Source organism: Argiope bruennichi, chromosome X1, assembly GCF_947563725.1.
Source record: "Argiope bruennichi chromosome X1, qqArgBrue1.1, whole genome shotgun sequence".
NCBI lineage: Eukaryota > Metazoa > Arthropoda > Arachnida > Araneae > Araneidae > Argiope > Argiope bruennichi.
In genome coordinates this window covers 13,779,884-13,797,212 of record NC_079162.1, presented here as the reverse complement: position 1 = coordinate 13,797,212, position 17,329 = coordinate 13,779,884, and the positions used below count along the sequence as shown (strand labels likewise).

General features: G+C 33.0%; 1 protein-coding gene across 1 annotated transcript in view; it reads left to right on the top strand.

Annotated features, from left to right (window-relative positions):
* LOC129959065 (inner centromere protein A-like) overlaps positions 1 to 15,714 on the top strand; it is a 48,297-nt gene extending 32,583 nt beyond the window's left edge. The window contains exons 8-10 of the mRNA XM_056071861.1: positions 11,315 to 11,511; positions 11,604 to 11,722; positions 15,452 to 15,714. Of these exons, the coding sequence (XP_055927836.1) occupies positions 11,315 to 11,511; positions 11,604 to 11,722; positions 15,452 to 15,621 (486 nt within the window). The 3' untranslated portion in view covers positions 15,622 to 15,714. The remainder of the gene's footprint in view (positions 1 to 11,314; positions 11,512 to 11,603; positions 11,723 to 15,451) is intronic.
* The last annotated feature ends 1,615 nt before the right edge of the window (positions 15,715 to 17,329 follow it).

Sequence of the window (17,329 nt, the reverse complement as noted above, 5' to 3'; positions counted from 1 at the left end):
GTTTAAAACTCATTTGGTATTAATTAAGGCTCTACTTTCTCTCTCTCTCTCTCTCTTTTTTTTTTGTCATCATTTTACTGTTAAACGCTATATAAATACTTTCTACGACGTCATGCTAATTTTCATTAAATATTGTTACAGAACTTCAATTCCACTAAGTTTGTAAAGTCACCGGGTTCGCTGGTAGTGGGTGTATGGTGTGAAGACGATCAGCAGTCTTCAATAATGAATAACAACTTTTGTTAAACACAAAGACAAGAATATGCAGACAACAAATATACAGCCGAGACGAACACAGACAACACACAGCAGCACACTACAACAAACAATAGTCCACAAGTAGTAATCGGTAGTAATGATAACCACAAGATACAAAGCAGCCAGAGAGAATTCAGCAGGAGGAGGGGATCTTCGTAGCTACTCTCTACGGTCTCTTCAAACGCTTGCAATTCTCCGCTGTCTCCTCGCTTTAGCTGTATCCAACTGCCAACTCACTACTACACGACTGGCTACTCCACACACGACTCAATACTGCTTCTACAATTAACACCAGGACTCGGCACGCAGCTCAGTTCAGCAATCGCTTGTACTCCAGAGAACGCTTGCTTTTCGCTGGACTGATCCAATATTCGCCTTTGGCTCTTTCCACGATTACGACTCTATACACGCCTGACTTCGGCTTGAAACTGCCGGCCTTTTATAGTTCCCGGAGGCGAGCAGAGAAGGTTTTGGAACAATCAGGCATATCTCGGTTCTTATTGGTGACAGTCGTTAAAATTCTGGAAGTTTCCAATATTATCTATTTTGCCGCCAAGTTTGTCCCCAACCCTTGAGATCACTGATTCGGCATCAGAGCTGATCGTAAAACGGTCTTTCCAGTGATTAATCTTTCCATGATGAGAAATACGTTTTCCAATTTCTACTTCAAATTCAAAACTCAAAGCTGCACAATGAGAACATTCTTTGTTGAAATCTCTAATATATAAATATTGTTTTATTTTTTCACGTTTTGTCGACAATGTAGCAACTTCGCGGTCTGCTTTTCCTTCCAAATTGGCCGATTCTCGCTTGGTCTTCGCATTTCCCCCTTAATCTGATATTTCTGGACGCCCCATTAGTATTTAAAAAACAATGGAAGGCTAGCATATGTAGATATTAAGATGATTGCTAGCCGAGAGACGAAAAATTTCCATACTCAAAAAAGGTAAGCAAAACCGGAATGTTATTCGTTAGTTTTGCCACAAATAGTGTGTCTAAAAGCAGAATTAATAAATAATATAGTTTTAAACTCATTTGGTATTAACTGAAACTCTTCTTTTCCTTTTTTGTCTCTATTTCATCGTCAAGTGCAACATAAATGTTTACTAAGCCGTACATTAAGTATTTCAAATAATACTGGCAAAACAAACGTCGTGGGTCAGGTGACTCGTTATCTACGAGTCACGAAACAAATAATAGGCATAGTTTCTATAAAATTTATAATATTGTGTATTTATATATATATGTGTGTGTGTGTGTGTGTGTGTGTGTGTGTGTGTGTGTGTGTGTGTGTGTGTGTGTGTGTGTGTGTGTGTGTGTGTGTGTGTGTGTGTGTGTGTGTGTGTGTGTGTGTGTGTGTGTGTGTGTGTGTCAGGGTTGTCACGCCACCAAGAGAATCGGAAAAAAGCTAGGAGAATTTAAAAAATTTCTTAAAAACAAGGAATTTTAAGGGTTTTTTTTTTTTTTTTTTTTTTTTTTTTTTTCCCCGCATCTAAAAAATGCCGATCGCTAAAGATTTCAAGAATAAAAGATCGTAATCATAACTTTTAAAAATGAAACAATACCATTTGCAATTGTGTAATACGGAAACGCTCCCCTTTTTTTCTGTATAGATTAATCCAGTTTCGATTTGCTCGACAGTTATTCTTTTTCCATGAGATTCCCAAATTGCAGCTAATGAGCATGCGAGAGACTTCAGTAACTACGTGAAAAAGTAGAATACATTTCTCTGGAGGGAACATTTCAATCTGCAGAGCATGGTGGTGTTTAATCTACGATACTTGAGTTTATTGAATGGTTTGATAATTATTTGAGAAACTGTGAGCTTATTCAAAATAGATTAAAGATTTTTTTTTTTTAAACAATGAAATGCTCAAAATCCGTATTTAATACGAATTGGACGGATTAAAAAGTAAATCCTGATTTTGTTAAATGGGTTCGAGAAGTTCTATAAAATCCATTTATTGTGTACTCTTCGCTTTGTAAGATAATAAACCTGAGTAATACACTTACTAGACATGCCAAAAGAAGAAACATACAAAACTGTGCCAGTTCAAAAGTGTTCTTTGATGTTGGACTTTATATCTAAAAAGAATACAGGAAAAGATGATACGTCAAATTCAATGTTCGACCGATTTCGTACTTTTCAGTTCAAGAACTATCATTTAAAGCTGAATTTTTGTGGACATTCATACTTTAATTCACTCAGTGATATATAGCAAATAATATTTAATTATAACTAGCACATGAGCGCTATTCGCTCATTTCCTTATTCCGCGCATTGAATATACGTACAGGGAAAACAGAGGGAATTTATTTTCCAGATTTGAGTGGCGACCCTAATATATAACATTATTTGTTGTGAAGCATGATGCAGTTTGAAGACAATGAAGAGACTTTTTATCTTTTTAAATTCTTTTTAATCCATCGGGAAAGCATAATTATTTACAAGCAGAAACGCGGACAAGACGTCCGCCACAGCGCAGCTCACAAGCGAAAGTGGGGAAGAAGGCCGAAATAAATTAGCCCTCGCCTCATATAACCTTAGATTTTGATAGGGATAATATTTCTTCATAGTGCTAAAATATTAATAAGATTCTGATAGGGATTTCTGACGCATGTCAATCACATGTAAGGGAAACAGGGATCTTTTAAAAAGAATGTGCTTACTGGGCATTTTTTACCCCTTCACGCCAAGCGTGTGAAATTATCGGCGTTTAGCCGTTCAGCAGTTTTATAAAGCTTATCTTGAATTAATTAAGTGGAGAAAGTGGAATTGGATCACGAAATAAGAGAATATTTTTAGAATGAAGTTACCATGGGCTAAATTAAGATAAAATCTTGGAAATTAATTAAATTGAAATTAAAAGTTTAAAATATCATTATATATATATATTGTAGTTAACATATTCACATGTACTTGGATAACTAGACGGACTTCCTTTAAATGGATTTCGTTCAAAATTTGATAGAAGTTTACAAATTTGGTATAAAATTCACACTATATATATATATATATATATATACATTCATTCATTCATTCATTTGCTTTTCCCCTCCTTCAAGAAAGTCAAGTTGCTTGGCGTAATTAGTGAAAGTAGTTTTTCTTTCCTATATGGGAAAGACAGATTAAATAAGGCTCAATTTCCATTACCTATATGATTTTCAACTGAAATCGCCCTCTTATTGAAAAGAAAGAAAAACAATTGTTATATTTTACTTCTTTGAACATCAAGTTCATCATATGATGTGTTTCAAAAATAAAAGTGTGAGTATTCAAAGTTGTTTTAAACTAGATGGTTTATAATATAAAATAAATAATTTCACTTTAATTTGTAAATAAGTTTGGTACCAAAATTATTATTATTATACTTTTCTGAGATTTGTATGTTTAATTAGGAAGTGTTGTAATCGTCAAAAAATTAGAACAGATTTTGACGAATCTCCACAATTCAGATTTCCGAGTTCAAAAAGCACATTTTTAGAGTTATGTCTGTCTGTGAACATGATAACTGAAAAACGCTTTGAGCTAGACGGATGAAATTTTGTGTATGAATTTTATACCAAATTCGTAAACTTCTATCAAATTTTGAACGAAATCCATTTAAAGGAAGTCCGTCTAGTTATCCAAGTACATGTGAATATGTTAACTACAAAATATATAGAATTAGGTAAAATATTGTATACAATATTAACATCTAAAATAGAGATCCATATCAAATTTATAATCAAATCTGTCGGGACTTGATTTTTTTTTTTTTTACTTTCACCTGCATGTAGATGCAATGATTTAAATAAATGTATTTTAAAATGTGATAATATGATTGCAACTTAGTTCTGTGTCGAATTTTAATTTCAGTTGGTCGGAAAAAAATGTCAATATTCATCCGATTTTCTGGTATATGTGTATTAATAGCATGCTGAGGTTGAAGAATAAAAGATTTCATATTAGATTAAGTAAAAATGTTAGATTCAGACCATGGATTGATATTCCTTAACTACTGTTCGCTAATGCCCTGTAATATATAAAAATAACATTTTTTTTTCTTTACTATTCTATGAAGCACACAACTGTCATATATGGGACTCGGAAAATAAAAATCTATGCACTTGCTGCGTTCACGGTCTTGTCCAAGCTTTTTAATTTTTTCTGGAAGTGATGGGGAATAATATCTACATTAAAGAGTATGCAAGAAAATTTGAGAAAGACCACTCCTACTAGTTTTCATTTGTTTTGTGTGTGTTTTTCTCTTGAGTCTTGGGTAACATGAATATGGAAACATGAATCCAGTTACACCTCTACTGGAAACAGCTGCCCATACAGCCACTTTTTGAGAATGGAGTGATTTTGGAAACACACATAAGGGTTTTCTTTTCCCGAAATTCACCAGTTTTACTTATTGAGATGGAAATGTTTTTCCATCTGAAAATATCAATTAACATCACTAATGCCACCGTCAATTAGGTTCAGCAATTTGTTCGCAAACATGTTCCTTTTCCTCTGGATATGGTATGAAGTGGTTGCTGTGTTTGAATTTTTAACGATAACGAGGCTAATCAGTCACGCATTATCATATGCGTCGCCGTTTTGCTCATTTGAGATGCGACTGCAGTTTTGCTAATGGTTTGAGCTAGACGGATGAATATTGATTTTCTAGGGGAGCTTCAGTTGTTTCCTCAACGACCTGTGCATTTGATTCTGCAATAGCCGAACGATATTGTCCAGTAGTTCCGACGTTTTCATCCGCAACACTACCTGTTCGTTTGAATTTAAAGTCGAAACAGTGACCTCTTCTGAGGCTGCGTATTTTGACAATTTGCATGCAGGAAAAACGATAAAAGGGACTTGCATCGCCATCTATCGACAACTTTTTGAACTAAAATAAAAAAACAGTGCGATGAAAAATTTATAACCTGTCATATAAATTTGCTGCAAGAATTGTTTTTTTTTAAACCTTAACCGCTTTACTTTTATACATGTAGGAGATAATGTGTTTATCCTAAGAAAGAATTCACTTCTAAACGGTGTCTAGGGGTTAAATATTATATTCTATGGTACTTATTTACAGTTTTGTCAAACAATGGTTGAGGCACCTCAGCGTGCTACAGTATAATGGCTCACAGCCGTTCAACGCCGAACAGTACAGCACTGGATCTCTAGTCTCCTTGAATATTCTTTCGAGTTCTTAGCGTTCTTCCTGAGCGCCATCTGGTGAGGAGTTTGGAGGCTGTCACTACCGCTTCTACAGCTCGGCCATCCTTTGTGACCACCAGCCGCGGTGGTCTACAGAGGCATCACCCTACATGGAATACAAGAATTCGGAAGAGAAAATGAGGGGGAAAACATAAAACAGTACTTTGCACAATATAAGCTATATACAGTTTCTGGGTCGCAGTTTTGAATATGCAGCCGACAGTTTATGTTTAGGAGTTACTTCCCCATTTCTTCATGTGATCAGCTGCCGTTGAAGTGAAATTGGACTCTCATGGTTACCAACTTTGCGAACATCATAACGATCATGGCGTTTGACATCTACCACGTCGTAAGGACCATATAATTTAGCTCCCAGTTTGAGACCAGTTCCATACTGTGTCCTCTGATAGCCACCAGCTCATCTTTCTTGTATAAATGAGCTTTCTTTCTTTTCTTATTATAAATCCTCTTGTTCACTTCTTGGATCTGCCGGATGTTGTCCTTCGCTTCATCTCGAAGCATTTCACGACAGTTTATGAGGTTGTTGGTGTACTCCTCTTCCAGGATTTCGAGGATTCGTTGCTCATCCTTGATCTTCGTTTCCACACCAGTCAGCAGCTTGAACGGAGAAAATTTTGTGCTTCTTGAAGTATTAGAGTTCATGGTCTTTTGCAATACATTTATCCATTTAAACCATTTGGTTGGATCTTCGATTGATAGTTTGGAGAGAATAGGGATCAAGGTTTCGCGCATCCTTTCTATTTGTCCATTTCCTCTCTGTATCCCTGTTGTAATGCTTAAATGTTCGATTTTCTCATTTTTACAATATTCTTCAAATTCACTTGACGTAAATACCAAACCTTTATATGTAATGATCCGAGATGGGTTCCCAAAACACGTTTGTTGTTGATTTAATTTTTGTATTGCTTCTCTAGCTGATGTAGACTTAACCGGGTAAAACCACACAAGTTTAGTGAATGCATCTACCACAGTGAAATTATGCTTGTAATTCTTATTAGTGGAAGGTAATGGCCCGATAAAATCCATGTGGTATGTTGTAAGTGGAACATTCTCTTTAGGGATGTGGTTTAAAACCCTTCTCCCTTTCCCTTTTTTTCTGTTTATTAAAATACATTTAACACAATTAGACACTACTTCCTCGACGCATTTTCTAATTTTAGGGAAGAAGTAAGTCTCTTTTACTAAATTTTCAGTTTTTCCTATAGCATATTGTCCTAATTCTTGACTTTGTTTGACAATTTCTACTTGCATAGCTCTAGGGACTACTAATTTTTCTCTATCCTCTTCGATTTTATAGAGTACGTTATTTTTAAGTGAATAATTTTCAATCTTTACCTAATTCAAGGAGTTCCTTAATAGTTTTGATATATTCATCTTTTAATTGAAGAAGAATATATCAAAACTATTTGGCCACAATTTTTGGTTTTACTTCGTCACAGTCGAGCATAGTTACTGGGTAACGACTTAATGCATCGACATGACACATTTGAGTTCCTGAACGATGAATGATGTCATACTCGAATTACATAAGAGCAAGAGCTTATCTAGCAGTTTTGGGAGATTTCTTTTTACCCATGGTTTTTTGGAATGCCGAACAGTCTGTGACAATTTTGAGTTGGTTTAAATGGATAACTGTGAACTTTTTTTAATGCCTGAATTATTGCTAGGACCTCCAGTTCATAGCTGGAATACTTGAACCGATGTTTTGCGGCTCATAAAGTGTACAGGTTGAAGCTTTCCGTCATCCGATTCCTAGTTTGAATGCATCAGTGTGCAATTCCGTTTTTATTCCCTGTTTAAAAATATGAAGGACTGGTTTAATAGAAAGAATGTCCTTGAGGTTTTTAAAGACTTGTTTTTGTTCCTTGCCAAATTTAAAATCACTATTATTGCGCAAAAAGTCACTTAGGGGTTTTGCTATAATAGCATAGCCCTGAATAAATTTTCTGAAATAACCGTTAAGCCCCAAGAAACTTGGAACTTGTTTGATATTTTTAGGTTCTGGAAATTTTTGTACAGCCTTAATTCTCTCTGGTGAGGGGGTTATAGTTCCATTCTGAAAGACATGGCCTAAAAATTCAACTGCAGTTTTAAGAAACTGACATTTTTTGAAAATAATGTCTAACCCCTACTCTTAGGCAGTCTTTAGCACCTTTGCTAAATGTTGTATGCCTTCAAATTTATTGTTTGATGGGATGATTATGTCATCCACGTATATCACTACTATACCCTCATTAATTAAATCACAGAATATAGTGTAAACAAATCTCTGAAATACACTTGGCCAAATACTTTTGGCTAAGCCAAAAGGGACTTTTAAAAATTCATATTGTCCTGTACTTGTGACAAAGGCTGTGTACTTCCCACTGTCCGGATGGACTTCTACATGGAAAAACCTATTTCTTCGGTCTATGGTTGAAAAAAACGATAATTTCCTGCAATTGATCTAATACATCATCCACAATTGGCAATGGAAAACGTTCTCTTATCATTATCTTACTAATTAAACGAAAATCCAGCACACCCGTGTGGATCTGTCTTTTTTTTTCTTACACAGAACTATCGGGGATGAATATTCAGAGTTACTAGTTTGTACCACTTTTTCCTCTATTCACGCTTTAATCTGTTTATCAACTAAGTTTTTTTCATAAAATCCTAACCTTCTTGGTTTTGAATAAATTGGATCGTCTTTCAATAAATTTATTTTCATATTCAAGTTGTTTGTTTTTATTTTATTCGGAGAGGAGCTATTTACAAGCTCCTTAATTTTGTTTTTAACGCAAGCATCTGTGATATCCGATAAATCAACATTACTCATATTTTCAGTAAAACAATCAAGATCACACAATAAAACATTTTCACTCAGTAAAAACGAATCTTTACTAATACTCTTTACACCATGTTTTTTATTTACATTTTGTTCTGAAAATAAATCAGAAAGAAAATCTTTTTCTATTTTTTTTCGTCCGACGATAAAAAAAAAGAATTTCGTTTGGATTTATTTTTTCTTTTCCGGCGTATTGGAAATAATTCTGTCGGAGGATTACAGTCTGGTTTATCCGAAACAACTTTTCAGTTCGATAAATCGGTCCGGTTGTTTATGTACGTTTATCAACGATCTATTTATACAATTTATTCTAGTACCACTGTCGATCAACGTTTCAATAGTTGTTACCTTAATAACCAGATTAGCGAATTCCAAATCTTGAATAAGCTTCCCTTCCGAAAACTTTTTCTTCTGCGCGCCAATTTGATGTATGGCTGACAAATCCGTAACATTTTCTCGCTGTTTTACTTCGTCTGATTTTAAACGTTTATCACAAAACTTTGTGAAATGGGAAGTCTCGCCGCAAATGAAATAACCATATTGTCAGGTAGGTACTTTAGTGTAGAACGCAAAGACACACACAAGTAGAGCTAAACCAATTTATTAACTCAATTCTGAACTCAGAACACAATGACTGACAGATCTTCTGCTTTTATACTATCAGGAAAAGTTCCAGAATACTTTTCTGGAGACAGAAAGAAAAGTCCAGAACACTTATCTGGTAAACTAAAAAAAGGTCCAGAATCTGCTGGAACATGAAATAAAGGAAAACCTAAAATCAAGGAATTAAATATTTACACAAACTGTCTCTAGCGGGATTAGAACTTACGATCTCTTGATTATGAGACATGTGCTATGACCATTCGACCATGGAGAGTCGACTGCCTCTTTTCAATGTGGCAATATTTTTTTTCGGAATGCCTAAAGTTATCTTTATTATTAGGTTCACGATAGTTCAGTTTTGACTGACGATTTATTTGCCGACTTGCAGGGACTGAATATGGCACTTTCGTTTCATGCAATGATTTTTCTTTATTAGCAAAATATAGGTCGCACTCTTTTGCGAAATTTAATGGCTCAAACCACGAATATGAATGAGGAATTGCCATATGGGCGGCAGTGTCTTTATCTAGGAATTCGAATATTTTATCAGAAATAATCAAATCACAAAGCAATTTAAACTCGCTGACATTTCGCAGTTTTAGATAATACTCAAAATTAGATCTTATTCTTGTTTGAAATCGGACATGTGTTTAATTGGACTTTCGTTTTGCACGTTGAAAATTTTGCAAACACTCCTGTGGAGAAAGTTGGAATTCATACAAAATCAGAGATTTTAATTTCTCATAATCCTGTAACTCCTCTTCGCCAATATACAGCAGCGCATTATTGACGTTTTCTTCAAGAATTGCAATCAATATTTTGGATTTCAAATTTTCCGGCACATTTTTTGTTTTAAATGCTTGTTCGTGCGTTTTGAAAAATGATGCGAAATTCTCTGGCCTTGAAGGAACTGCTAGTACTAAAGTTTTAACTGATTCCAACCGTCCAACGCCGCACAGTACAGCACTGGATCTTTAGTCTCCTTGAATATTCATTCGAAAATTCTTAGCGTCCTCCTTGTCGCCGCCTGCGCCATCTCGTGAGGAGTTTGGAGGCTGTCGCTACAGCTTCTACATACATTTTTGAAATTCGCCAGTCTGTTTCAGGACACACTGTAGTTTAAAAGTGCATCAGATTATTGCTAAATGGTTTCTTTCAGCCGTTTTTCATGTTATATCTGTAAATGATTCATTTATTTATTTTCCTGCTTGAATAGAATTTCTATTCGGTGTTGATTTAGGTGTTCGTAAACATTATGAATAGGAAAGACTCCATTCAAAGGAAACAGATTGTTTCGTCTGAAGCATTTTATCAATATGCATGTGATTTTGTACATCTTACCCACCTAGACAGGTTTTGTATATATTGATTAGTATATTTGCAATAAATGGGGAAATATGTGCAAAAAAGAAAGTCGTGAAACTTTGTTTTGTTTTCTGAGCATTCAATTTTGTTTACTAAATACTGATTTTAGTTTGGAAGAGTAGAACCTTTTTTTTTTTTTTTTTTTTTTACATATTTATTGCATAGATGCGTTCTTAATTATTAGAGGAAGAAAAAGAGTTAGTTCATACTGGAGATTTTAGATACACACACACAAAAAAAAAAAAAAAATCATGAAAATTTATTTAAAAAAAACAAACCTGGAGATATCAGAGAAAATCAAACAGCAGAAATGATGGCTTCCCTGGGATGTAATAAGCTTATTATTCTGAAAAAGTTAAAAGTGGCAAGATACGGAGGGATTTCTAATTAAGCTAAAAGAACTAGTTCTGTCAGTTTTAAAATAAAGTAAGACACTAAACTGTATAGTATATATTAATAAAGTAATCCACTAATTGTTAGATAGATAAGGCAACTTTAATGTTTTTTGAATCAGTGAGAGTACAATTAATGGACTCTGAATATAAAATAAATAAAGACTAATTTCATGGAAGAAATTTATTTGCTGTGTTTATTGTTGAAAATACTGAGATGTTACATTTCATTTTAACAGGATTTATTTGATTGAATTACTAAATCCCCCCCCCATTTCATATTAATTTTTTTCATAATTTTTTGTGCTTTTTGTAATAAACATTTTTTACTCTGATTATTTTAATAGAGATTAAAACCTCTTGCTAAAACTAGAATATCCTCAATATCTTGAACCAGAAGACGCAATTATTTTTATACCATGTGATCTACTTTCTTTTTCTAGTTCAGCAGACTTAGGATCAACTGAGAAGTGAAAAAAAAAACTTTTTGAATATACATTATTTTTAAAATTTTGTAGATAATTATTTGTAAGCAAATGTAAATTTGAAAATATTTCCTCTGTAATCTATACTAATCTAATTTGTTTTTCAATAAACGATCAGAATAGGACTGTTCTTTTGATTTAACAATCATTTTCATCTATTGTTTTGCAGGGGAACTTTATAAGCGAGACAAATATTGGTACCAATTCAGAAACTTTGAAGGGTGTCTCAAATGATAATAAACCCCAGACGCATACTAAAGGTATTAAAACTCTATCAAAAACTATGAAGCCGTTGTTTGAGCAGCAAAAGCAGCTAGCTAATTCTACTAACTCTAATACGCCAATGCACAGAAAGGGCCCTGAAAGGTTATTATAGTTCTTTTTGACTGTCCGATATAATTTTTTTGAAGTGCAAATAATTTTTTATTGTATTATTGACTTTTTTTTTTTATGTACAGCTATGCTATAACACCTGCTCGCTCATCTTTTGTTAGCTACGATATTAGTGAAATCCGGTCTGATTCAGAAGAGGAAGAACAAGAAACTAGTTCAAAACCTATACCCCCTTGGGCTACAGGTATTCATCATTTACTTTTTCTAAAAAGTTTACAAACATCTATAGATACAATAGCTTGCAATCAGTTGTGGAGAATTGCGGGAATTTGTATTTTACAGTGAAGATTTGGTCAGGAGTTTGGTATTAACCAAAAAGTTATAAAAAAATTAAAATGATTTGGTTTCATTCCATTTCATAGAAATTTCATCAGTTTGGTTTGTTCTGTCCAATACTTGCATGCATTTTTGCAAAAATCTCACTTTTGTTCAAGATGATATAGTGATTTTTTTAACTTAAAATTTTCTGCTTATTTTTTCCTATATAAAAATTTCTGATGACAAATTCAAGAAGATATTAGCATCATAATAAGCGGAATTCCAACAGCTCTTCATGGAAATCTAAATGATAACAGTTATCCACTAGCAGATATTTTTAAAATTTCAATTTTTGGCTATTTATATTACATTTTATAATGAGTAGAAATATACTGAATACCAATTCATGCTTATGAATTTAAGTACATAATTTAAACTGCACTAAATTACCTGAAATATTTTAAATAGCAATAAACATTAATCACATTTTTTACTAAATATTAGAATTGTAACATTATGTAATTTGTGTCAACTTATCCTGTCAAGTAACTTAGCAAGTTTTTCCAATTATTGTTATAATCCTACCACAATAAATTTAGAAAAATGATCTTAGTTATTACAAAAACAAGAATTAGCTCATAGCACTTATAAAGCAGATTGTATGTTTTCAAAATTCTGTAATAAACGGTTTCTTATTAGGTAAATGTCAGTTGAGTCACTAGAAACAAGAAGGTGGTAGATTTTTGTGAATGTGGATTTCTTAGTATTTGAGACAACATTAGTTACTCTATGATCAAAAACTTAATAGAGTCAGTGAAGTTTATCAGATTTTTTTTCTTAACTTAGAAAATTCCGTATCAAGGTGGAATCTGAACTTTCAGATTCTTTTATATAAGAGGAAGGTGTTCCCCAAAGCAGTATTTTAAACGTGACTCTGTTTATTTTAAAATTTTTAAAACAACTTCCAATTTTTGAGAAGTTTTTTTTATATGTTGACGACTTGTACATCTCTTGTACTGGGATGTATATGAATTTTATACAAAGACTGTTGCAGTCAATCAATAATATTACCCAATGGATTAATGGTAATGGTTTTACAATCTCAACATTGAAAACGGCTGGTGTCCATTTCTGTCGAAAACATAACCTTAATTTTGATCCTGATCTGAAACTGAATGATAAGTACCGTTTTTTAGGTGAAATTCCATTTTTGGGTAAAGCTCGCCTTTCACACTCATATAAAACTTTTATAGAAGTGTGAATAAATATTTTAAGAGTCTTATCAACTACAGCTTGGGGAGTCGATAGAAATTCTATGGTTAAAGTGTAAAAGGCCATTGTACTTTCCAAGCTGGACTATGGTTGCTCAATGTACCGTCCTTCTAGGAAAAGCATTTTACAAAAATTGGACCCAGTTCACCACATAGCTTTCTGTCCGTTAAGGAGCTTTCAGGAGATCCCTTGTTAAAAGCTTGTATGTTGAAATCTGTGAACCGGCTTTTGAATTAAGAAGACAATCTTTGTCTCTTAATTATTATTTTAGAATACAATCAAACATTAATCATCCATTTCATGATTTTAAACTTCGTCCTTTTTTAGTGCGCTTGCCAGGAAATCATTTATACTGCAGCTCCTCAGCCAGAAAGTACTTTTCAGCTTGAAAACTCCCTGAAGAAGTCTTTAGAAGTCCCCTTTTATCAAGTCTGATACAGCAGATATTATTTTTCAAGAAAATTTTGAAGAACACAGGCAGCGTTATCAAAATTTTATTCCAGTTTATACAGACGGATCATAATCAGATGCTCATGTCTTTTACTGATGTTTTCCCTCATCCTTATTCACAGTTTCTTTTAAACTTCTTCCACCCTGTTCAGTTTTTATTGCAGAAATAACTCTTGAAAAATAATACTTTGCATGCTTTAGAAGAAATTTCTAATAGCCTGGATAAAAATTTTATTATCAACACTTACTACCTGAGCGTTTTAATTTTCTCTAAAATTACATTGTTCTCATCCTTCTGTTTTGATGGTCTTATATATTTTTGATAAACTAATTTTTCGTAATTATACTATTTCATTCTGTTGGGTACCATCCCATATTGGAATTTTAGGTAAGACAGTGGCACCTGGAGGCAAACAACAAATTTCATATTATCAAATCCATGTGCAACCTTGACCTTCATTAACGAACAGAAAAGCAGATACTATTTTAACTCGTTTACGCATTGGACACGCTAGATTCACTCATATTCACTTGTTAGGTGAACAACCACCACTGTGTTCACGATGTCATTGTCAAATGCCTGTCCAACATATATTGTCTGATTGCCCAAATTTCAATGCCCATTGTTTACATTTTTTTTAAAGTCTTGTACTCCATTATCTTTCTTTCTTGATAAGATACCTCATGTCCAACTCTTTGTATTTTTAAAGTCCATAATGTTTTATTCATTTATTTAAATTTCAATTACATTTTAGAGTGTCCCCTCATATTTCCTTTGATGACTGCTTTAAAATGATATAATTTTGCCTATTGCTTGGCACGCCATGGTCAACATCGCCAGAAAACCCCAAACAAACAAACAAACAATTCTTGGTATTTGGGAATTATTTTTGTCATTCTTTAAGTAATTGCAAAATATGCTGCCCTTCATCTTTTGTAATGCTTATATTAAAGTCTTGATTTAATTTTACACTCTTCTGGCTGTTTTTTTCTCAATCCTGAAATGTTTGACAATTAGCTGTCCCATCAATAATCGAAGCATTCATTTAAAAAATCTGGATTTGTATGCATGAAATGAATTGAAATATTTAAACTTTTTGAAGAAGCTGAATGCTAGTGTTATAAAATAATTGACTTATTCAAATGAAAAGAATGAGCTTCATTGAAAGCGATTTTGACTGACTATCCTATTGTTTTGTATGTTTTTTTTCCTCAAGCTAAATGAGTTCACTTAGCTCATCATCATCACAGTTTTGCTGAAAAGGCAACAACTGTATTAATTTTGATTTGTTAGTCTAAAATTTTACACCCTCCCTCAAAAAAATCGAAACAACTTGCCCCTGGATTCAATTACTATGAATGACTTATATGATCTGATTGGATAACACTATTGAAATGTCTCCTTTGTTTTTTTAAATTAAGGTTTGGATTTATTGTAAACCCTTGTTCAGGGGCAATATAACTTAATGAGCATTAAACCAAATTTTCATAAACGTTCGAGATCGCTGAAAGAAAACTGATCCTTGAAAAGGAAACTGTTTATAGTTTTTGTCTATCCTTATTGCGATACATGGCATCTGGCGCTCTTAAAGTAAAGTTTTCTGAAACAACACAACTTTTTAAAAAAATGACAAACACAAACATAGAAATTCTTTATAATATTCTCTGGGCTGAGAGGTTTTTATAATTCCTCTGAAAGGATATGATAAATTTGTTTGAAATTACTTGTATTTACTTTAAATTTCACCTGCTCATCAGTGCACCAGTTATATAATATGAATTTTTTTTAACCATGTGGACTGCTATTTTGAAGTTTTCTCCTCCCCGTATGAAGTTTTTCGAGTTTTCAATGTCTTGTAAATGTTTGATAAATAGCATGTCTGATCTGATTGGAGCTAGTTCACATGTTTGTTCATTTATTCGTTTATTTTAGGAGTGCGTTTGCGAAATGCGTTATTACAACAGCACCATCATCCTATTGATACAGATGAATTATTTGGCAATTTCTTTGATCCCCCAGATTTGGCTCTGATCATGGGTATTAAGAAAAAACATTATAACAAGCGCACAAGTTCTGCTGTTTGGAATTCTTCTTTTTCATAATATACATGACTGATATTGTATTGTAAATTATGTTTATATTTGCTTTCCATATTTGTATCGATTCTCAGTAAATAAATGCATATTATAATTAAAGTAGTGTGTCTTTTTTTAAAATCAAATTATCCTGTAAAGTAAACGTAAAAAACAATTTTCTATCATTATTAATTTTAAAATCAAATTATCCTGTAAAGGAAACGTAAAAAACAATTTTCTATCATTATTAATTCATTTTTATATATTCTTATCTCCAAGTTTGTGAGAATTATATATTTTATCATTTTAAAATGCTTCCTGGTGGTAAGGTCTCGCTTTGGAACTGGAGGGTTTCAAGTTCGAGACCCGATTCCACCTAAGAACCGTCGTGTAAGCGGGTCTGGTGCAATTTAAATCCGTATGGGTCAAACGTCCTCCCGTTGGTATAGTGGGGAAGTTTGGAGAGGGGATGCCAGCTCAAATGTCGTCTGAGGCCCGCCCCAAAATAGCCCTAGTATTTCTTTAAAACGGGACATTAATATAACTAAACTAAAGTTTCAATGATGACAATTAATAATCTGAAATAAAATAATAAAACAAAACAGGAATATAGCTATCAAAGTAATTACCTTCACTCCAGCATAAGACAATGTACTATCTGACTTAGTATTCTTGTTTTTCGAAAATGAATTAACAGAATAAGGGGTGATACAACTTCGGTCCCTGGCTCTATAAATATGGGTTTGGAATATTATTCCACTGAAAACCTGCTTTGGGCATGTTATTCTCCTGTTGGATTCAAGGGCGCCATATCCGAGTTGTCCACCTGTATCTTCAAAACAGAATGTTAAGCTAACTCGTAACGAATCATACAAATAGGAAATAATATTAAAAATATTGCATTACTTCTCATCTTCAGATTATTTTCAAGTCCCCATTTAGATCAAATAACTTTGAAAATTTTGAAACAATAAATCAAATATATTTTGTTCTGCACATTGACGACATTTGGATAAATATGATTGCAATGTTGGGAAATTTGTTTCCTTTTTGTCAGTATTTTCACAAAATATTTATCAAAATTTAGCTAAAATACTTTTTTATCGAAGAAAAAGATATGCTTCCCCAGAAAATCTATATTTTCCCCAAACTGAAACTAAGTTTTCAGTTTGGGGGAAAATATCGATTCTACTTCATATGAATATATAATTCATATTGTGTACTGATTTTATTATCTGTCAATTCTTTGGAGTCATCACATATCAGATTACATAAGCAATGCAATTAGTCGACAAATAATGATGCATTAAACAAACAGTTGTATGGAAATCAGTTATAACGAATATCCGTAATCTTATGTGTAAGATGTGTCAATTGAAAAAGTCGTTCTATATTTTTTTAAAATATATATGAAATGCATAATCTACAATTAACAAACCCTTTTACTGTCTACAGATAAAAATTTTTTTTATATTGTAAAAATTAATTTTGAATTTAATGCCAAATAAAAAAAAAGCGGGACAAATGTTCCATTATTAAACTAGGGTTCCTTCATAACAAAATTAATCAAACTGCCCAGATTCAACACATTCAAAATGCTCACCTTGTTTTGAAGCAGATCCATATTATCAATCAGTGATGTGGCAAAGGGGTACTGATGCAACTGGGTGTTAGTTTTGAAAAGCATCTTTATGCCAAATAAGTAGTTACGAATTTCAAGTTTGGAAAACAAAAA